The sequence below is a fragment of the Trichogramma pretiosum genome, unplaced genomic scaffold, assembly GCF_000599845.2.
Source record: "Trichogramma pretiosum strain Unisexual culture from Peru unplaced genomic scaffold, Tpre_2.0 scaffold38, whole genome shotgun sequence".
Taxonomy (NCBI): Eukaryota; Metazoa; Arthropoda; class Insecta; order Hymenoptera; family Trichogrammatidae; genus Trichogramma; species Trichogramma pretiosum.
In genome coordinates, this window is record NW_019641677.1 from 1,026,466 (window position 1) to 1,050,117 (window position 23,652).

The 23,652-nt window shown below is 39.1% G+C and overlaps 2 protein-coding genes across 3 annotated transcripts; both read left to right on the plus strand.

The window, feature by feature from the left end:
* Positions 1 to 6,929: 6,929 nt before the first annotated feature.
* On the plus strand, positions 6,930 to 13,214 carry LOC106650674 (gastrula zinc finger protein XlCGF57.1-like). 2 transcript variants are annotated; one of them, XM_023460734.1, is made up of 5 exons: positions 6,930 to 7,019; positions 7,093 to 7,170; positions 7,245 to 7,359; positions 7,427 to 8,616; positions 12,877 to 13,214. In XM_023460734.1, the coding sequence occupies exons 1-5, from the start codon at positions 6,985 to 6,987 to the stop codon at positions 13,007 to 13,009; spliced, it is 1,551 nt and encodes a 516-aa protein (XP_023316502.1). In that variant the 5' UTR covers positions 6,930 to 6,984; the 3' UTR covers positions 13,010 to 13,214. The 2 variants fall into 2 exon arrangements, with proteins under 2 accessions (XP_023316502.1, XP_014224308.2); XM_014368822.2 differs by lacking the exon at positions 12,877 to 13,214 and having other exon boundaries at positions 7,427 to 8,902.
* A 5,359-nt stretch (positions 13,215 to 18,573) lies between these two features.
* On the plus strand, positions 18,574 to 23,180 carry LOC111694060 (zinc finger protein 540-like). The gene is made up of 4 exons (XM_023460754.1): positions 18,574 to 18,659; positions 18,733 to 18,847; positions 18,929 to 20,125; positions 23,166 to 23,180. Exons 1-4 carry the CDS (start codon positions 18,625 to 18,627, stop codon positions 23,178 to 23,180), a joined length of 1,362 nt encoding a protein of 453 aa, XP_023316522.1. The 5' UTR covers positions 18,574 to 18,624.
* The last annotated feature ends 472 nt before the right edge of the window (positions 23,181 to 23,652 follow it).

A 23,652-nucleotide genomic window follows, 5' to 3' on the forward strand; every position in this document is an offset into this window, starting at 1 on the left:
TTTCTAACTTTTCGCAATCAATATATAGTCATTGGAAATGTTTTTGCCGCTTGCGAGTTTACGATGCTCCATCTGTTGACCGAATCGAAAAGCTCATAATCGAACGTGACACCTTTGAATACGATGAATCTTGTTACAATTCAAAACAAATTCTGGAATATTAATCCTGACATTTTCCTTCAAAAATATAATTCGTGTTTTTAATTCAATAAGCCACTGTGTAAGAACAATTGTTAGAAATGATACTTGAATAAATACAAAAACCGAGTTATAAAATATACTCGAAATATACATTAACGTGTAAAATAATTGTGTTCTAAGCGGAAAAGGTATCATGACATTTTCCTCTTAGATAGGTCGATTTCAAGATATTTAACATTTTATTTAAAAAAAACCTTGGATACCTTGAACTTTAACAGTGAAAGACTAAATAAAAAAACGGGAAATCTTGATGCGAATATAGTGTTTTCTTATTCTTAGGACATCCTTTTATAAAGTCACTAATTTTCAAGCATTCGAAAAAAAATTACATATATAGAGGAACAATGAAGGCATGACCTTTATAAATCTGAAGTATTGTTGTCTTATATCTCCTCAACTTGACTCTCTTACTTGCGAGAGCGACTTTAGCGCTCCATCGTAGCCCAGCGGTAGCATATTGTTAATTTGCCATTGATACTCTATGGGCTGAACGTAGACTGAAAGATGGAACGAGAGCACTGATAAATAATCTTAGTCCATAATTTTAAACATTTGGAATGTATCGATTCTCGCTAATTTTATCAATTGCTTATCGCATACTTCAAGACCAAAGGACTCGATAGAAAACATCGTATACTTTCGTTTCGTCATTGTATAATTTTTCACAATCTCCCCCTACAACTCTTGTCAAACCTTCCAACGTCTCTCTCTCTCTCTCTACATATACACTGCAACTGCACCGCGCTTCATCGCTGCATCAACTCGAAAAAGTACAAAATACAAAAAAAAAAGGAGAAGAAAAAAAACGCAGGGAGCGCAGCAAAAAGAGTATACGCACGTACATAAGTGGCACGGAGGGGGCGATCGAGTCAGTCAGTCATACACCGGTCGAGTCGTCGAGGCATCGTATTTCCGCATCTGTTTTCGCGCGCGCGCGTCTATACGTATGTGCATCGGGGCCCGGGTATAAAATAGGTGCAATGCCAAAGGTTCCTCGGCGCTTTTCTGCTATTGTACTGCGCGAATGCACACACACGGATATTTGCTGCTGTGTATACAACCCAGACAGACAGACACACACGTACACGGAAATATATACAGCGCTTGGCATTTGCAGGCTTTTGTGGTGAACCACGTGCGCGCGAGCGACCACGTCGCTTTTAGGATCGCAGCCGCAGGACAATAGCCGCAGATCCAGCTATATAGCCATATACTACTGTATGTGTGTGTGTGCTAAAGGCTTCCAGCGAATTTATACAGAAACGCGTAAAGCCGATGTGTCGCGTATATACTCTATATCGCTACGAAACGAGAGCTAAGAATTATAATTATTATTTTCATTGGTGTAATTGGAATGGATGCGTGGGTGAGGATCGGGTTCGTGCACACAATTTCTATCCGCAATCGCCTGTCTCGACAAGTTCATCTCGCACTGACCAGGCGCGCTTCGACGAATGTCAAAAATTTTCGATGTATAAAAAACTCAAAGTCGCGATTAAATAGACAAAATGATTCGTACATAGGCGAGGCAATAAGACACCACTGATCGTTCGCCGCGCGTCCGATCGCCTCCAGAGGAAGGCCGCGCTCGCAGCGATGTATTAAATGTATTACGCTTGTACTGTGGCTCGAATTGCGCCGCGTCACACACGTTCATTCTCGAACACGTAGAATAATAAATATCCAAACTTTTCAATCCACCGGAGATTTGAGTAAGTATAATATGTACGCGGCACGACGTGATTCATATATATTAGAGCGAAAATTCCGAAACAAAGCCCCTTTCCCCCCGTCCGTCGCTGCGGCCTACGACGTACTACACACCCCGACTTTGTCATTATATTATAATGTATGCGACGATGATCGTTATAATAATGCTTAAAACAAATACGGAGGCGCGCGAGGCTCTGTATATATGCTAAAAGTACGGTGACAATAATAATGACTCGCATATATAAATGTACAAAAGCTCATCTGACTGTATATGTATGTGTGTGTGTGCGCGCGTAAACGAGTCAAAGTCCGCTTCGTATTATGTGTATATAGCAGTATAGTGGTAGTCGTGCTCGATCGCCACACCATAGGGCAGATGTATGGATGTGCTCTATAGCTACTGCTGCTGCTGCTGCTGCTGCTGCAGAGAGAGAACGAACGAACGAACGGGGGCAGGTGCAGCCGAGCGCGTGCCGACTCTAGCTCTCTCTCTTCAACCCCCCGCTGTTCACCACCATTCAAGACTATAATTTACTTGAAGAATACCTCTCTCTCTCTCTCGCTCTCTGGTGCGCGCACGCCGAGCGAATAGACGCGTATACACCTATGCAAGGGGAAAAAGCCAAAGAGAGAGAGAGAGAGAAAAATTGGTCCTTTTCTCTGTTGCTCGTTAACGTGCGCGCTACGTCGAGCTTTGCGATTTGACTTCTCGCGCGTGTGTGTGTATGTGTGTATCATGCGTGCGAGGGATTTCCAAATATACACACATCGCTTAATATAGTAATAGGTCGATCGCGCGGCGATTTTTTCACCCCGGCAACGATGATGGTGGTACGAACGGGGACAGAATCGAGGAAAAAGGCCCCTACGCGCGTCTTTGCGATCGAGCGAGAATATCATTATACGTACAACGATTATGGATTTATGCGAGTGTAGATTAATGGTCATTCATTTATAGGATCTATATACTCATAGGCCAGGACCCAAAGCATAAATTATGTATATTATGAATTTGGCAAGCAACATATATTCGGGCTCGCCCGCATACTATAACGTATATCGATGATTCGCTCGATGATGAACGTCATTGAGCAGTGAATATATCGATTATATATCGTGTATATAATAGCGATTGATATCGCGCGTGGGTGATCTTATCGTTGCCTCCATTAAAACCTTATCTCGGACCTTAATACATACGCACCGGCTTTCAAGAGGTGTCTACGACGACGCTGAACGGCGCAAACGGTATATATACACACTGTATACAACTGCAACCTGTCGCGTTCCTTACAGTCTCAAACTCGACACCCGACAAAAACTTACACGTACATAAATCCCTTGTAATAAGGCATATATATAAACGGGGGGCCCGCGCGCTGAGGAAAACAACAAACTCACCGTATCCCATCTCGGTGTGTGTGTGTGTGTGTGTGTGTACGACACGACCGGCTTAAAGAGCGGCTCTAATTCTATATACAACAATCGGGCTGCTGCTGCTGCTGCAGCTAAAAGTCGCTGCGGAGCAGGATTTTTAAATCGCACTACTGTAATACTCGTCGTCATAAACTGCGCGTCGGAGCTGTTACTAATGCGCGCGTCTCTCTCTCTCTCTCTCTCTTTATCCGTGTGTTTGTGTTTACGGATTCTTAATCACTCGGTTAAAAGAGAGAGAGAGAGAGAGACGAAGTATACGGTATATACACACAACCCTTGGGCCCGTGACAGGAGCTTTTTATTATTCGATTCGTCGCTCTCGCAGTGTCGTCCTTATATACATGCGTATATGCATACGTAAACGGTACGACACGACGAGTAGTATAGATCGGCGTGAATGGACGGCTTACGTGCACGTATGCTCGCGCGCGCAGCAGCTTTATTACGGCCTGTATAACAGTCGGATTACAAGACTGCTTACGCCTTATTACTACTGGTGGATGTAGGAAAGGATTTTGCACTCGGCGACGTGCCGCCCTTATTAGCGAACGAAATAAATAAATACATGTATAGAGCGAACACGAGTTTTCGCGTGCTCCTATTCCGGTCGAGACTGGATGCGAAGAGAAAATGTATCGTTATGAAATCGGGAGCTTTTTTCTCGCAAGTAGATCGGATCTCTAGATTTAATTATAAAATTCACCATATGCATAATATAGGAGCTTTCAGGGAGCTTTGTGATAATTACAAACATCGATTTGTAAACTTGAAACATTCGATATCGGTCCAACGAAACGGGCGTCGATATATATACGTATAGCGATCAAACGTACGACATTATAACGAGTTACATCGGCCGGGCGAAAAGTGAAAAAAAACTACAGAGAGAAAGAGAGAGGGAGGGAGAAAGATTACAAAGTAAAAGCTCGTTGTCGCCGACACAGAGAGAGAGAGAGAGAGAGAGAGCCTCGTCCCTCGTCATCAGTGCACATACACACTCATACGTATACAATCGCTTGTAACCCAATCTTCGAAATCCATCAACGCATGCAGAGCGCATAAAAAAAAAAGGAAAGAAGAAAAAAGCTATAACTCGGGTGCGCGCTTGCATCAACCAATGTATATAGCTCGGGCTCCAGCGAACCGCCCACGCTATATATCTACTCGCTGCTACACAGCAGCAGCAGCAGCAGCAGTAGAACACGACCCTTGCTTCGTCGCTGCACGATATACTTTTTACTCTCTGGCATTGCGTGTGCACACATACATTTAAGTTTGCGTTTGCTTCGGAAATGTCTACGTGTATGTGTGTACAGAGGCAGTCAAGTGTCGCCCTACATCGAGCTAGTACATATATATAGTAGCAGTAGTAGTAGTACGAGTCGCGTCGACTTGACTGACTGGCACATCGTAGCAAGCTATCGGGGCTAGAAAGAGAAAAACCGCCTCTCTCTCTATACCCCCCTGTGTGCAGCGAGTTTCGGTATATACGTATATATACGGGGGTGTAGCAGCAGTGACGGCGGTGGTGGCGATGGTGCGCGCGCGTAGCCGAGGCCATCTGTACGGCATTCGATGCTGCTGTGCACAGTGCACCTACTAGGACTAGCACTAGGCATTAGATATGTGCGCGCGGTTCTAAGCTGCCGCAGGCGGAAAATGAGAATTCGGCTGTACGTATATAGCTCTCGCTTAACAGAGAGAGAGAAGAAATGGAAATGCAACTATATATACTCTATTTTGCGGACTCTTTGTCATTATTATTATGTGCGTACGGAATAGAGAGAGTCGACGATGCGGGGGGAGGGTTAGAAGAGAGAGAGATTGGAGCCGCGCGATAATTAATTCGGATGCTGGAATACAAGGGGGTGGACGTGTCCGATATATATAAGACTCGTATGCCATGGCGCTGTGTGTGTGCGTACTTCTTTCGGCGCCCGTAAATGTACTTTTATGCGGGTTTATCGGCGTCGCGCTGGCTAAATATTATAGACCTAAAGCTACGGCGTTTGTAGTATTTTTCATCGTATAAATTTCGCAGCCGATATATATTCGTATGAATAGCGTCGGGATGATGCGACGAAACGCAGGACACGCGTGTGCGGCTAAGTGTATATTCGACTAAAAGGATTTCGGCCGCATCGGTGGAATATTATAATATATACAACGTTATAATCATCGCTGCCTCGAAAGGTGAATGCCATTTCGGCTATATATTTATACGCATTTTGTGCAGCGCATCGATCAACATATGCGCGCCTCGCAAAATCCATGATACTCTCTCTGAAACACGCACTTGTCGATCACACGCACGTATAGTAAGTTTCGAGGCACGGACAAAGTGCGCATCGATGATGATAATGCTCTACTCGTGCTGCGTCGCGTGTTACGCGCGTTTATTTTATTACATATACACTGCACACATGTATACAGAGTCCAAAAAGTCACGCATCGCTCGAATTAGTCATGCTTACCTGCCCACGTGCGCGTACATTATAGATATATACACACGTTAATGGTGCGCATGCATCCGTATCCATCCGTATCCATCCTTCCTTCCTCGACAGCTTTTTTTTTTTAATAATAAATGAAGTATAACGCGGAGCACTCAAGCACACACACACACACAGACGCACACCTTACCTGTTGTTGGATACTTAACTCTGGCCTAAAAAGCAAAGAGCTGCGTCCACCCCTGGTGAGCACCGACTTATATTATATAACGGCGTGATATTGATTATTATTAAAACATCGGCAGCGACGATCTATATGTCCCAAATATTATATGTCCCAAAGAGCAGGCATACGTAATTATGGCTAATGCAATATTTGACGGCGTGACAATATGACAGAAGAGCTCGAACTCGAGCGAGAGTGGATGGTATAAGCGCGCGAACCGTCGCGCCTACGGATCATTTAGAAAAAATGCGATCGAGAAAATGATATTTCAATATTACTGAATCTTCAGCTCAGAAAGCAGAAAGAATTAATAGTTTCGCAGTTTTGATTGCATACGTCATTTACGTTATCGAAGTTTGATATCGATGCCGTCCGGACATAATCGTTCATTAAATGAGAAATTGATCAAAATCAATTAAACATATTAAAAACTTTGATAAATGGAAAATTGAAAAATTGCTCGAGATCTATATAAAAAATAGGCTGATTTATTTAACTCGCCCCTGACACAGGTAAACATAGTCACGCTACGCTTCGCTATAGTTTCGTCAACTCGCAGATCAGTAGGTATCCTCAATACATCGAAGATAATTGCCCGCGTCACGGCAATATACATTTCGCACGTGGTCCCATCTTAATCAATAAAAATTTCTAACAATCCTTGCCCATTTACTGTCATAGGTCATCATCAGCTCGCTTCGTGAAGTGTTCAATAATTTATAATTTCTTTGTAATAAGATACAATTCAAAGAAAATGGCTAATTGGTTATTACGCCGGAGATCAATTGTAGAATTTCTAAAATTAAATAGTAAGTTTAGAGTGTCTCTGTTGACATAAATTTTCTCAAACTTTCATTTCACGATTTGTAAATATTATTACACTTATGTTACCTAGCTCGATGTGTAACATCATTACAGAACAATTAGTCGTTGATCAAGTTCCGAGTGATAAACATGGACTTCAGTGATGTATATAACTCTGATGTCAGGTAATTTTTGTTTCGTGAGAATGAAATTTAAACAAAAATGACATAATACTTTATATTATTGGGAATATTGCAGAGTGAAGGAGGAACCAAATGATGTTTCCCCAATTGAAAATGATCGTTATGAGATAATCGGCAATGCGCACGATGTCAGGTAATTTTTATTTTCTGAAGAATGAAATTAAAAAAAAAATGATATAATACTTTATATTATTGGGAATATTGCAGAGTGAAGGAGGAACCAAATGATATTTTCCCAATTGAAAATAAAGATTATAAGATAATTGACAATGCACGTGATGCTAAAACCGACGAATTCTCGAGTTTTTGTCGAGAAAATTTAGTAAGTGTTGATGTGGGACTGTTAAGTCAATATTTTTATCGAGTATTTTTACTAATCTCATTTCCAGATTCATGGGCTTCGAGAATATGATGAAAATTCTGGACCTAATGACGATTTGGAAATAGAATTCGAATGTAAGGACGAGAAGCTCGGCATTAGCTTATTAGTAGTCAAAAAGATCGAGGACGATTATCCAGATCATTTGCAGTATATGAAAAATAGTTGCGATTATCAGACTCAAAAGAAAATTAAAGAAGAAATTGTCGACGAAGTAAAAAAGGAATTGAATTTGGATGGTGAACTCAGTGATGCACTTGACGCAAATGAAAAAACATTTGCTCAAAAAAGTCTATGCGAAACCCGCACTGATAAGTCACGCAATCGTACCAAATATCCATGTAATGTATGCGGTAAACAATTTTCACAAAAAGGTCATCTAAAGATTCACATCGATTCGATTCATAATGACGTCAAGCATACGTGTGTGACATGTGGAAAGACATTCACACGAAAAATAAATCTCAAAATACACATAGATGTTATGCATAATGGTATGGCACCTACTTGCGAAGTTTGTGGCAAGAAATTCGCTTTGAAGAGTGGTCTCAAACTTCACATGGATGCAGTGCATAATAAAATAACTCATGCATGTGATACATGTGGCAAAATATTTACGCTGAAAGATACTCTTAAGAAACACATCGATGTGATGCATAGTGGTATTGCACCTACTTGCGAAATATGCGGAAAGAAATTTCAAACGAAGACTAAACTCAAGCTTCACATCGATTCAGTACATAATGGTGTTAAACATGATTGTGGTGTATGTGGAAAGACATTTGCACAAAAAAGTATTCTCAAAAGTCACATCGATGCTATGCATAAAGGTATGGCACCTAGTTGCGAAGTGTGCGGAAAGAAATTTCAAACGAAGACTACACTCAAACTCCACATGGATGCAGTGCATAATAAGATAACTCACGCATGTGATACATGTGGCAAAATATTTACGCTGAAAGGTAATCTTAAGAAACACATCGATGCGATGCATAAAGGTATGGGCCCTACTTGCGAAATATGCGGAAAGAAATTCTCAACTAAGACTAAACTCAAACTCCATGTGGATGCAGTGCATAATAAGATAACTCACGCATGTGATACATGTGGCAAAATATTTACGCTGAAATATAATTTGAAGATTCACATCGATTCAGTTCATAATGATATTACCCATGAATGTAAAGTGTGCGGAAAGAAATTCGCATTCAAGAGTAGTCTCAAAGTCCACATGGATATAGTGCATAAAAAGTTAACTTACGTATGTAATACGTGCGGCAATACATTTACTCGAAAGGTTCATCTTAAAACTCACATTAATACGCAGCACGAAGACATTGCATGCGTTATCTGCGGAGAAAAATTTAAACATAGGAAATATCTACATATGCATGTCAAATGTACGCATGATGTCAATACCCAAGCACGAGATCAATGCAAAAGATCTTAAAACATGACTATCGATACCACGCAAAATGATTAAATATCGAGACAAATTTAAAACAAGAGTTTTAAATAAATTAATAATAAATTAATAAAAAATTTTTTGCAAAAGAAAAACATAATGTTTCATTTGAATCAAACTAGGGTAAACCTTCCATTTATTGACCGAATTGTTGTTTTTCAACTTTTGAATATCTAGGAAAATTTAATGATTGCGACTAAAAGAAAACTAAATAGTTCGTCGCATAGCTCATTACATGTTCAATCAATTGAAAGTATTGAAAAATTATTTTAGCATCATTAATGTTATTAAAAATGATGATTTAACGAGGTACATCAAAAGTACTTATTATTGACCATCTCTAAAAAATATCTCCAATAATTGACCGGGCTTCGTCCAATAAATGACCAATATGACATCATGTAAGGTTTTATCAAATTAAACACTTCCCTTTGTTTGTATAATCAAATCTAATCTTGAATCATTGTTATTACATTCAGTGCTGGTCGGATCAGTACTGTTTAAATTAGTTTTATGCAAAAATCAGTACCATCAGATTTATAGCGAACCTGACCTGTATACTATTGCAAGCACTAAGAAGTGGTCAATAATCGGTCGTGTATCACAATCAACGTTTCGTCCAATTATTGACTGCAAAAAAAATTTCGATATTTTTTAATATATAGTTAATACAATTTATATGGGTTGAAAGTCAATTGAAAACATATGAATAACATTACTTAATGTTGGGAAATTATTATAGATAATATTAACATTCGTGTATTCAATTTATAAGTATTATTATTGATCAAGCGGTCAATTATTGGACTTTGTTTAGAATATGGGCGGTTTACCCTATCTATAATTTTTATAAATCTTTAAGTTTCTGTTGAGCATACAATTAAAGTTAGGACTTTTGCAGAAGGTGCGTCTTGCATAAAATGTTAAATTAATTATTCATAATCAAAGTTACGAAATCGCTAACTTAAGGATAATCGCCAGCTTTTTTGTAATGAATGATGTATAGCGCGGAGCACTTAAACACGCACAGACACAGACACACACCTAAGCTGTCCCGTATAATTTCATGTATGTTATATACTTATAACTCTGTCCTGAAAAGCAAAAAGCTTCGTCCAACCCCCCCTCGTGAACGCCGAGTTATTATATAACGACGTGATATTGATTATTATTAAAACATCGGCAGCGACGATCTATACGTACTATACGTCCCAAAAAGCAGGTATATATACATACGTAATTATGGCTAATGCAACATTTGACGGCGTGACAATATGATAGGGAAGCTCGAACTCTAGCGAGGGTGGATGGAAGCGCGCAAACCTTCGCGCCTACTGATCATTCAGAAAAATGCGATGCGTATGTGCAGAAAATGAAAAAATTAAAGGAAAATGATTTTTCAATATTACTTAATCTTCAGCTCGGAAAACATAGAAAATTAATAGTTTCGCAGCTTTGATTGAGTAACGTCATTTACGTTATCGAACTTTGATATCGATGCCGTCCGGACATGATGGCTCATAGACTGTAATATATCACCGTTTTTATTAAATAAGAAACTAAAACATAAATTTATCATCCAAACCAACATAAGGACAAATGGGTTAAATGTCATAATTAAAGTATTTCAAGGTCATGTTATGATTTTTCATATTGTAGGACAAGTTTTGGTAATTTTTCAAGGATCTTTTTTAAAAATCTGTTTCATTTGAGTGGAGAAGATCCATTTTACAAACATTTTAAGACCTCATAGATGAGGATTGGTTCAAAACTCCAATCAAAATATGCTTAAATATTTGTACTTTCATTTACCGAGCAAGTGTGAACTATTTGCCACACCAGTAAATGAAAGTTGAAAAAGAGTGAAATTTTCTAATGAAAATTTAATTTTTCACTGAAAATGCAATTGTTTAACATATAAATGACAGTTTTAAAGGTAACTAGTCCGTTATAAAAGGTTTGAGCTACTCATTCTTATACAGTGGATCTTCCAAATTTTAACGATTTCCAGCTATTATGTACCAAATGACCGTATTTTACGGCTCAGCGAACGATGCGTTCGTAAATTAACTCCTATTTTTAAACTATATTGATTCTAGACCTGATAACCATTCGAATAGTTAGCAATAATACCCAAGAATAGCATAAAAATTCGTCGTTCATGAATAATGTTGTTATCAATTCATAATTTTTATTTTAAAAAGTGCATTCGTTTACTGGTATACTTTCAATCACTGGGTGGGTGAATTTCTTTGTAATAATTAGATAAAATTCAAATGAAATGGCTAATTGTTTATTACGCCGGAGATCAATAGTATAATTTCTCCAATAATAAATAGTAAGTTTAGAGTGTCTCTGTTGACATAAATTTTCTCAAACTTTCATTTCACGTTTTGTAAATATGATTACATGTATAAGTTACCTACTTCGATGTGTGACATCATTACAGAACAATTAGTCGTTGACCAAGCTCCAAATGAGAAACATGGACTTCAATGATGTATATAACTCTCATGTCAGGTAATTTTTATTTGCTGACGAATAAAATTAAAAAAAATCGGCACAATACTTTATATTATTGGGAATATTGCAGAGTGAAGGAGGAACCAAATGATCTTTTTCCAATTAAAAATGAAAATTATAAGATCATGGACAATGCACACGATGTCAGGTAATTTTTGTTTCGTGAGACTAATATTTTATAAAAAGTTAGTATTATACTTCAAGTATAATACTGTTAGTATTATACTTGCTGTTAGTATTATACTTAATTTTGATGTGAATATTGCAGCGTGAAGGAGAAGCCAAATGATGTTTTCCCAATTGAAAACGAAGATTATAAGATAAGTGACAATGCACACGATGCTAAAACCGACGAATTCTCGATTTTTTTTCGAGATAATTTAGTAAGTGTTGATGTGGGACTGTTTAGTCAATATTTTTATCAAGTATTTTTACTTATATAAATTACAGATTCATGGCCTTCGAGAACATGATGAAAATTCTGGACCTAATAACGATTTGGAAATAGAATTCGAAGGTAAGGACGAGAAGCTCGGCATCAACTTATTAGTAGTCAAAAAGATGGAAGACGATTATCCAGATAATTTGCAGCATATGAAAAATAATCACGATTATCAAAGTCCAAAAAAAATTAAAGAAGAAATTGTCGACGAAGTAAAAGAAGAATTAAATTTGGATGGTGAACTCAGTGATGCATTTGATGCAAATCAAAAACCATTTACTCAAAAAAGTCTATGCGAAACCCAAACTGATAAGGCACGCAATCGTGCCAAATATCCATGTAATATATGCGGTAAAAAATTTTCACGAAAAAGTTGTCTCAAGGTCCACATCGATACTGGTCATAATGGTGTTAAACATGTTTGTGGTGTATGTGGAAAGACATTCACACAAAAAGGTCAGCTCACGATTCACATCAATTCAGTACATAATGGTGTTAAACATGCGTGTGGTATGTGTGGAAAGACATTCACACACAAATATACTCTCAAAATGCACATCGATGCGATGCATAATGGTACGGCCCCTACTTGCGAAATATGCGGAAAGAAATTTCAAACGAAGACTAAACTAAAAGTCCACACCGATGGAGTACATAATGGTGTTAAACATGCGTGTGGTGTATGTGAAAAGACATACGCACAAAAAGGTCAGCTCACGATTCACATCAATTCAGTACATAATGGTGTTAAACATGCGTGTGGTATGTGTGGAAAGACATTCACACACAAATATACTCTCAAAATGCACATCGATGCGATGCATAATGGTATGGCACCTACTTGCGAAATATGCGGAAAGAAATTTCAAACGAAGACTCAACTCAAGATGCACATCGATTCAGTACATAATGGTGTTAGACATGCGTGTAGTGTATGTGGGAAGACATACACACAAAAAGGAGATCTCAAGAAACACATCGATGCGATTCATAATTGTATGACACCTAGTTGCGAAGTGTGCGGAAAGAAATTCGCATTCAAGAGTAGTCTCAAAGTCCACATGGATATAGTGCATAAAAAGTTAACTTACGTATGTAATACGTGCGGCAAGACATTTACTCGAAAGGATCGTCTTAAAACTCACATTAAAACGCAACATTAAGACATTGCATGCGTTATGTGCGGAGAAAAATTTAAACACAGGAAATATCTATACAGACACATTAAAAGTGAGCATAAGGGCAACACCCAAGCACGAGATCAATGCAAAAGATCTTAAAACGTACCTATCAATACCGCGCAAAATGATGAAACATCGAGACAAGCGAGTGGCCGTAAAACTGTCATCGAGATAGCGCATCACTCACGCATTACCACCTAATAAGTGTATAAAATTTACATAGAAATTTTGTAAAAAAACAATTACTATTGTATTTTGGATCACTTCTATATTTTCCATCTCACTGCTTACTAAACGATTCAGTTTTAAATAAATTAATAAACTTTTTATTACAAAAAAAACATGATGTTTCATTTGAATCAATCTATATCTATAATTTTTACCAATCCGTACGATTTTGTTGAGCACACACTTGAAATGAGAATTTTTGCAGAAGGTATATCTTGCATAAAATGTCAAATTAATTCTTCATAATCGCCAGCTTTTTTTTATAATAAATGAAGTATAACGCGGAGCACTCAAATGCACACACAGAGACGCACACCTTACCTGTTGTTGTATACTTAACTCTGGCCTAAAAAGCAAAGAGCTGCGTCCACCCCTAGTGAGCACCGACTTATGTCATATAACGGCGTGATATTGATCATTATTAAAACATCGATATCTATACGTACTATACGTCCCAAAGAGCAGGTATATACAATATACATACGTAATGATGGCTATAACGCAACATTCGACGCGGCGTGACAATATGACAGGCGCGAGGGTGGCAGGAAGGATCGTGCTTTACTTTTCTTTTTTGAGCTTCGTGCCGAGCGTGCATTCAGATCGGTTACGCTCGGCTGACTTGAGTGCTGCTCGACTGCCGCTAGCCTCGCGTTTATACTTGTATACTTACGCATTACATTGTATTCGATGTATTGCCTAGCCGATTGAAAAGTCACTCTCTCTCTCTCTCTTATAGAACTACTGTGTGTGGCTATATTATGCGGGTGGAATGAAAAAAAGGTGACGGGTGCAGTGGCTTGCGTATATTTTCAGCTGCGCGGATTTTCACAATGGACTCGCGCGCCGCGCTAATTCGATTTTGATTATGAATTGTGCCAGCTATGTAGTTGCCCCCGCACGCGCGAACGACGGGGTTGGCTCATATGGTTATAATACAACACAGGAAATGAAGTGATCCTTGATTAATAATCCTTGATTGTATTGCGGTAATATAAAATGTATTCATTTCAAAATATATATTATGCTCGAACGTAATAAAAAACAAAGTACATAATTGTGGTACATAATTATAATAGCATAATCACTTTGTCTCTCAGTAACATTGGCACTGGCCGTCCAAGCATCTACCGAAGCGGCCGGTGGTGTGCACGCACTCGACGTTGCATTGAAAGACGTCGCAGCGGAAGGCTGAAAAATCATCCACATATATTTACTCATGAAATATAAAATATCGAATGATATTATTATTTATGGCGCGAGTTTGGATCGGGGTGTGCGAGTACCCACGATTTGGGAAATTTTAAGTATCGCTACAATAATGTTTTATTTGCAAATTTATATTATTTATGTACGGAAAAAACGAATTAGTTCTGGGTGAGGTGTCTGGGTTTTACTTCAAACGATCGTGCGCTTATATAAATAAAAAAAATTGAAACATATTTTTTTAATCTTCTTTATTTAAATTGCCTGTATCTTGTTCTCATTATTCATCGACTCATTCGCCAATAAAATATTACATAAATCCTCGTTCTCCAGCTCGTCGATTATGTATTTACAGAGCTCGATCGGCAGCCGGTAGCGTATCAGCTCCCAGAAAGGATACAGTGCCCAAGACAGGAAAAATTTTCTCGCCAATTTTTCGCATAGAAGCCTTTGGCAAGCCCTCCAGTGGCGTCCAACGATCGCGGTTTGGTTTAAAATAATCAACAAGTCCGAGCGCGAGAGCACTACGTAGTCCTTGTACTTGACCACTTGCTCGGCCTCCTCCGGTGGCAGCCGGATCAGATCGTCGAGCGACAGACGCGGAGTCGTCCTCGTCTCGTTATTCTTGATCTGCCACGGTCCAGAGCCGTACTTGGTCCTCGGTAAGACCGTGAACCTTTTCGCGTCGCTCGCGAACTTCTCGCCGTTGCACGTTGATTCCGATCCTCTCGAGAACAGTTCGTGCTTGACGAAAAATTGCACCACGACCATGGCGTGGCTCAAGTCGAGCTCGTGTCCTCGGCTCTCGAGACGCTCGACGACCGCCATGATACCGGCGGCTCGTGCCAATAAAGGCGTCAAATGCCTCGTCAACGCCTCGTTGAAATTTTCCAGGGTCGGAAAAACGAAGCTGGACAGATCGGCGCCGTGATCCAGGAGAAGATCCACCAGGTCCAGCGAGAGATTAGCCACGGCTAGTTCCAGGGCTGTGCGGCCCTCTTCGTCCCGGGCATCGAGCCGCACCGGTCGATTCTTCTCTGCGCTGACCTCGAATAATACCTTCGCCAGGTCGATGTGCTTCTTCCAACAAACGATATGCAGAGCCGTCTCTCCTTTCTCGTCGGGCAAATTTGGGTCGGCGCCTGTCCTCAGCAGCAGCTCCGACACCTCTCTGTGATCGCGTCTCAAGGCCAAGTGCAGCGGCGTCTCTCCAGTCTCGCGCCAGACGCAATCGAGATCCGGCCCGTACGGCAGAAATTTCTTCACGTAGTTGTCGAGGCCGGCCATGCAGGCCACATGGAAATGCGTCAATCCATCCTCGTCCGTGTAATTCACGTCGTATCTGTCGTAAAGCCGGAAGAACGGAGCGACGATCTTGAATTTGTGATCAATTTGATTGGTCGCGAGCAGTCTGGCCATTTGGTGCAGCAGCGTGAGGCCGCGCGACGTAGGCCTGCTGCCCGCGCCTTCGTCGACGAGCTCGGGCTCGTGCCTGTAGCGCGCGGTGTCGACGAAGAAGTCGATAGAACAGGCACCTCGATAAAACGCCGTTTCCAGGGCGCAATTTTTGTCGAGCATGCGCACCGCCGAGTCCCAGATGAGAAGCTCGATCTGTCTGGTCGTGAAAATTTCACGGAGACTCTCGCCCCTCCACCGTCTGCTTACCAAGAAGTTCAATACCTCGTGAAGTCGTAGCCGCTGCACTTCGAACTTCCAATCGATCTCGTCTCGTAACGAGATCAACCTCGCTACTGCTTCGTCGACGCTGCGATTCTTCGAGCGGCTGCGAGCGCTGCTGAACATCTTGTCGTCCCAGAAACTTTCGTCGAATTCGACTGATTCGTTGTCGGACGAGTCGGACATCTGTTTGTCACTTGCACACTTTTTTCGCACGACGCACAGTCACTTTTTAATAATCGAAATTTAATTTTTTTTTACTTTAAAAAATCAGTCGCGGCAGAAGTCTACGAGATCATTACTGTGCTGCCTACACTTCGGCATGTGGCAACGCCAACGCGTACTGGCATATAGACACGCGCACATGTACGATCTATGGAGTAAAAGAAAGTTAAAAAAAGAAGTCGGTGATGCAATATACGAGATACGAGTGGCGTGTGTCGCTGCGTACAGTTACTACGTGTATAGGAATCGTAAATCTAGTATAGTAGGGGCCGACCGATACGCGATAATAATAACAACAACACACGGCTGGGTATAGGCAACGGCCCCTACTTCGCTGCACAATTTCTAATCGTAACCGAATTATGAAACTTGGACTGTATCTATGTATAGTTTGATGGCGAGAAACCTATTACATACGAACACACATGCGCAAGAGATCGAGAGAGAGAGAGAAAGAGAGAGAGAGAGAGATGAAGAGATGTTACACGAAACTTCAAATCGACTCTTGTCATCTGAGTGAATACTTATACATGAAATATGACATAGTTGGTTTGAATTAGTTAATCAAGTGTCATCAAACATTTTTGTGAGCGAATTTTTCTTTTTTTTCGATCTTTGGTAATGTAAGACTTTATCAAACAATGTCAATCAAAACTCAAAAATAGTGGTAACAGTAAAAAAAAATCAAATACACGACTCGATTTTTTTTTCGGGTACTCGCAGACACCTGATTGGGATTAGACGAAATTATCATATTTTTTACAATAAAACTTACGAATAAAGTCGGTCTCGGGCTCGTTCACAGCTGCTGCAATCGTCGATGTGGCGCAAAACATCGACGCGACGAGAAGCAGAAAAATCGGCAGAAAAGCGACCTTCATCGTGATAGAAAAAATGAATAAAAAGCAGAAGAAATTTCGATTCGGTTACTCTCGATGCTGATACATTTCGCGAGCGCCGCGTCGATGTTTTATATACGTATGCGAGCACACTTGGACACGAGTCACGCAGCCGTCGTTGCATGATTAATTGCACACCGAAGAAGTAAACATAGCGTTAATTAATCGACGAGTGCGCAGAAAAAATTTGAAATTCGATGTAACAACGCGATACGTCCACTCGCCTACACGTGCGATTGTTTCAGTGGAAAATCGATCGCTATGTGTATTGATATTGTTAAAATATGAATTATCGAATTTATCATGATAGTTTTTGGAAACGATTTTTATTTTACAATTAATCATTCTGATATTGGATTCATCCTTGGACGATTGCGATGGCATTTGCAAACGCGATCCACTTTCGCGCTTAACTGACCATTGGAAAAGATACGATCGTGCGTGCAGAAAATGAAAAAACTAAGAGAAAATTCATTTTTGATACTACTGAATGAACTTTGAAAACAGAAAAACTTAATAGTTTGACAGCTTTCATGGCGTACATTGCTTACGTTACTACAAAAAGATATCGAAATTTGATATCGAAGCCATGCAGAAATTGATCTGAAAATCATTTAAACGAATTAAAAACGTTGATAAATGGGAAATGAAAAATCGAGATCGCTACAACAAATATGCCGCTTTACTTAACTAGACGTTTAAGACGCGCTCCGCGCGTATCAATTTTTTTATTTGTGTTTTGAGGTTAGCAACTTTCAGGCGCGCTTCGCGCGCGTACACGTTTCGACTCGAGTCAAAAGTCAGTCGACCAATCAGAGGCCGAATAGATTGGCTTCACTTTTAGGTCCATCTCTTTTTTATAAGTTAGATACGTTTCGACTCGAGTCAAAAGTCAGTCGACCAATCAGAGGCCGAATAGATTGGCTTCACTTTTAGGTCCATCTCTTTTTTATAAGTTAGATAGACTACACGCGCCTAACATTACGTAACTGAGGCCAGGGGTACATTGACACGAGTACAAGATTGACAACCGCCTCAGTTACGTATATTATTTTTCATCATCGAGTGCATGAAGTCGATTTTAAGATTTTCCCGCATGCTGTGATGAAAACGTATTTTTCTATTTATAATTTCTTTGTAATAAGATTCAGAGAAAATTGCTAATTGTTTATTACACCGGAGATCTATAGTATGATTTCTCCAATATAATAAATAGTAAGCTTAGAGTGTCTCTCTGTTGACATAAATTTTCTCAAACTTGTATTTCACGATTTGTAAATATTGTCACATTTATGTTACCTAGCTCGATGTGTAACATCATTACAGAACAATTAGTCGTTGATCAAGTTCCGAGTGATAAACATGGACTTCAGTGATGTATACAACTCTGATGGCAGGTAATTTATATTTGCTGGCGAATGAAATTTAAAAAAAATGGCATAATACTTTATATTATTGGAAATATTGCAGAGTGAAGGAGGAACCAAATGATGTTTTCCCAATTGAAAATGAAGATTATCAGATAATTGACAATGCACACGATGCTGACACTGATGATCAATCCTTGCGATGTCTAGAAAATTTTGTAAGTGTTCATATAGCACTGCTTGTAGCTGACATTTTCAACTACAATTTTCCCTAATCTTAAATTCAAATTATTTTCTAGACTCGTGGCCCTGACGATGTCAAAGTAGAATTCGAATGTAAGGACGAGAAGCTCGGCATTAACTTATTAGTAGTCAAGAAAATCGAAGATGATTATCCAGATCAGTTGCAACATATGAAAAATAGTTGCGATGATCAGACTCAAAAGAAAATTAAAGAAGAAATTGTCGACGAAATAAAAGAAGAATTGAATTCGGATGGTGAACTAAGTGATGCATTTGATGCAAATGAAAAAACATTTGCTCAAAAAAGTTTATGCGAAACCCAAACTGATGAGACACGCAATCGTGCCAAATATCCATGTAATGTATGCGGTACAAAATTTACACGAAAAGGTAGTCTCAAGATCCACATCGATGCAGTTCATAATGGTGTCAAGCATACGTGCGTTACATGTCGAAAAACATTCACACTCAAAAGAACTCTCAAAATCCACATCGATGCGATGCATAATGGTATGGCAGCTAAATGCGAAATATGTGAAAAGACATTCACACGAAAAAGAGATCTCAAGAGGCATATCGATGCAGTTCATAATGGTGTCAAGCATACGTGCGTTACATGTCGACAAACATTTACACTCAAAAGTACTCTCAAAATCCACATCGATGCGATGCATAATGGTATGGCACCTAAATGCGAAATATGTGAAAAGACATTCACACAAAAAGGAGATCTCAAGAGGCATATCGATGCAGTTCATAATGGTGTCAAGCATACGTGCGTTACATGTCGAAAAACATTTACACTCAAAAGTACTCTCAAAATCCACATCGATGCGATGCATAATGGTATGGCACCTAAATGCGAAATATGTGAAAAGACATTCACACGAATAGGAGATCTCAAGATTCACATCAATTCAGTACATAATGGTGTTAAACACGCGTGTGATGTATGCGGAAAGACATTCATGCAAAAAAGATATCTCAAAATTCACATCGATTCAATACATAATGGTGTTAAACATGCGTGTGTTACATGTGGAAAGACATTCATACTCAAACATACTCTCAAGATGCACATTGATGCGATGCATAATGGTATGACACCTACTTGCGAAATATGCGGAAAGATATTTCAAACAAAGACTAAACTCAAGATTCACATCGATTCAGTACATAATGGTATTAAACATGAGTGTGGTATATGTGGAAAGACATACGCACAAAAAGGTCATCTCAAAATTCACATCGATGCGATGCATAAAGGTATGGCACCTACTTGCGAAATATGCGGAAAGAAATTTCAAACGACGTATAAACTTAAGATTCACACCGATGGAGTACATAATGGTGTTAGACATGTGTGTAGTGTATGTGGGAAGACATACACACAAAAAGGAGATCTCAAAATCCACATCGATGCGATTCATAACGGTATGGAGCCTACATGCGAAATATGTGGAAAGACATTCACATGGAAGGGTAATCTTAAAAAACACATGAATTCGATGCATAATAAGATAACTTACGTTTGTAATACGTGTGGCAAGACATTTACTCGAAAGGATCGTCTTAAAACTCACATTAAAACGCATGAAGACATTGCATGCGTTATCTGCGGAGAAAAATTTAAGCATAGAAAATATCTATACAGACACATCAAAAGTGAGCATGAGGGCAACACCCAAGCACGAGATTAATGCAAAAGATCTAAATCATACCTATCAATACCGCGCAAAATGATTAAACATCGAGACAAATGAGTGGTTATAAAACTGTCATTGAGATAGCGCATCACTCACGCATTATCACCCAATAAATGTATAAAATGTATATTGAAATGTTGTAAAAAACAATTACTATTATATTTTGGATCACTTTTATGTTTTCCATCTGACTGCTTAAGAAACGATCAAATTTAAATAAATTAATAAACTTTTTATTACAAAAAAAACATGATGTTTCATTTGAATCAATCTATATCTATAATTTTTACCAATCTGTACGATTTTGTTAAACATACAAATTATGAATCGAAGATTTTCGCAGAAGGTGAATCTTTCATAAAATGTCAAATTAATTATTCACAATCGACGTCACGACATCGCTGACTTTACGATTTGTCGCACAATTTTTCACGACCCGCCTCGCGTGAATCCAAAAGAATTACAAGATCTCTCCCTCGCACGCGCTTCTTCGTCGAAAATGTGTTCCAATCTCGTCGCCCATGCTCTACACACAACATACCTATCGTCGCATTTTCCCACAGATAAGAAAAAAGTAAGTGACTCGTCGTCGATTAGCGCCTATTACAGGGCCTTATAGCTATAAGTGCTGTGTGTAATATCTCGTGCGTCTGTGATCCATGCACTACAATACGGTGTAACGAGTGGCATAATCATCGGCGCACACAACTACGAGCCGTATGCAGCATGTACACAAGTAGATGTCTCGTACTTATTTTTTTCCCATAGTGTTTATAAATACACGATTACCGCAAGGATACATCGATTCTGGGCATCTTGTATACAGACCGAAATCAATAACGAGACATAAGCTTGCTCGCGCGCGGGTTGACGCTATTTCTCTCTCAAAAAAAAAAAAAGTCGCGCGCCTCTCGTTAGCTCCTGTCACTCTGTTGATGTATACAAGTACATGTATGTCACTCGATGATGCGTAACGCATCGCGTGGGTGGAGCTATGCTCTCGCCTCTATATATACCTACATATAGACATATAGATATATACGTTCGTATAAGTGGGCGCGTGCAGCGGCGGCTTTCTCGAGAATCGATCTGGACACTTGTCGCGCGCGCACTCGAGATTTTGATCGATCGTTCTTCTTCTTTTTTTTTTTATATACGAACGATTATGCTCGTGCCTGCGTGTATTTTACGGCGCTGCACTCGTAGTAAATAAAAACAAACAGTTGGCCTAATTGGTCTCCCCCTTCTGATTCGACTTTGCTTTATTTATTTGTGTGAAAAAAAGGTACACGCTGCACGAGAGAGAAGCAAGAACTTGTAATTTTTTTTTCTTTCGATCATATGGTACGAATTGAGGAATTTTTTCGGCATAATTGAGTAATGTCGATCGTTCACACGCTCGATTCGGGGACACTTTTCTCACGATAAATCGGGTGCTAGAAAAGAAAAAAAATTAATTAATCGAGAGAAACAAACTCGCGCATTCGAAACAATCGATCGAAGCGTATAGTATACCTCTTCAAATACGATGATACCACTTTGAACCTTCACCACTAGATAGCGAGTATCGTTATATGTAAATATGCAATGTAGTAAAGTAAAAATAATTGTATAATTTGATGCACGCTTCTCCTATCAAACTATGACAGATTGTGTGTTATTTCCTCAAAGCAATAATGACCGTAGCTGTTATTTTGTGTATCTATGGTGTTACAGCGACCATCGAGAAGTATCGCACCGAGTAATGTGTGCTTGTTTGCGGCGTTTATATATCTATATTATAGAGGAGAGAAATATAGCGAAGATGGCACGTGGCGGACGTCGGATGTCGAATACGTCGAATCTAATCTCTGGGTTTGCCGCGTGCGTACACGCTCTGTGGGCCACTCTTTTAGGCCAATTTTCCATGTAATTGGTGTCGGTATTGAGCGGTCCGGCTGACGAAAAAAAGAAACAACAGTCCAATAATGCGCTCTGAGCGATTGATAACGAGTCAATGGCTTAATAATAAGGAGCGATCGATTATTGTACAAATTAATTAAGATTTTTCGGGGCGATCGATCCTGGTCGATGTTAATTATATAGATAACATGTCGTGTTATTAGCTTGACGCGGGCAGATTTGTCATTCAAAATTCTCGTACTATCGTATCCGCGAATCTTCAGATTAGAATTATTTCAATTTTCTTTCGTATAAGTGCACACAATTTTATGGATGTTTTTTGACGTACGAAAAAGTTTCTAGAATTTGAAAGGGCTATTACATATAGACTTTTACTGACTAAAAAGGTAACATTTTTATTAAACATTTTATAGCCTTGTAATGTGCCACGATTATTTCGCTTTTTCAACAATCAGAAATAGTAAAAAAACTATGTACAATATTATTTTATACAATATATACAAATACAATTACTTTACCACTTGAAGATTTACAGATAATGATACTCGCCATCTAGTGGTGAAGGTTCAAAGTGATATCATCGTATTTGAAGAGGTAGAAAACTGATCTTGACTGTTTTGACACAGTTGAATAGTCATTTTCGGGTTGTTTGAAATGCGCTTAATATTTTCGAATATAATTACAGGTTGTTATCAGGTGATTATTGATGATAAGCAGTGGCAAATTGACTGGAGTCAACCACGCCAAGGTGTCGGGCTGGCAACAGATAGATTAAATGGATATTACAAGAAATATTTTGTAATTACTTAATTTTAGTCAACCATAAAACAAATCCTCGAAGAAATCTTCAGCAAATTGGAATTTCGAATTGTTTCGAATATCGTAAGGATAATGTATAATCAGATAAGTCGGTACCTTGATTGCAAACAAAATATGATAATAAACGATTTTGTAGTAGTCCCTCGAACACTGATCGTGTTTATAGTAAAAACAAATTAGTTTGAATGTTGCCTTTCTTGACGAAACAAGCCATAACATCAATAGATAAGTTTTACTCATTCAAATTCTGTGGCACTAAATTGAGGGATTCATCGTTTAATTTATGTCCTAAAATGGATAAAAGTGAGAAGAAAACCAAAACAGTTTTCTCGGAAAATAATTTGAGTGAACAT

What these genes read in the sequence shown, in the direction of transcription:
- LOC111694060 (XM_023460754.1), top strand. Translation starts at nt 18,625, where the DNA reads ATGGACTTCAGTGATGTATACAACTCTGATGGCAG. An exon ending in GTATACAACTCTGATGGCAG is followed by an intron (nt 18,660 to 18,732) that starts GTAATTTATATT and finishes GAAATATTGCAG; the next exon opens with AGTGAAGGAGGAACCAAATG. An exon ending in TGCGATGTCTAGAAAATTTT is followed by an intron (nt 18,848 to 18,928) that starts GTAAGTGTTCAT and finishes ATTATTTTCTAG; the next exon opens with ACTCGTGGCCCTGACGATGT.
- LOC106650674 (XM_014368822.2), top strand. Translation starts at nt 6,985, where the DNA reads ATGGACTTCAGTGATGTATATAACTCTGATGTCAG. An exon ending in GTATATAACTCTGATGTCAG is followed by an intron (nt 7,020 to 7,092) that starts GTAATTTTTGTT and finishes GGAATATTGCAG; the next exon opens with AGTGAAGGAGGAACCAAATG. An exon ending in GGCAATGCGCACGATGTCAG is followed by an intron (nt 7,171 to 7,244) that starts GTAATTTTTATT and finishes GGAATATTGCAG; the next exon opens with AGTGAAGGAGGAACCAAATG.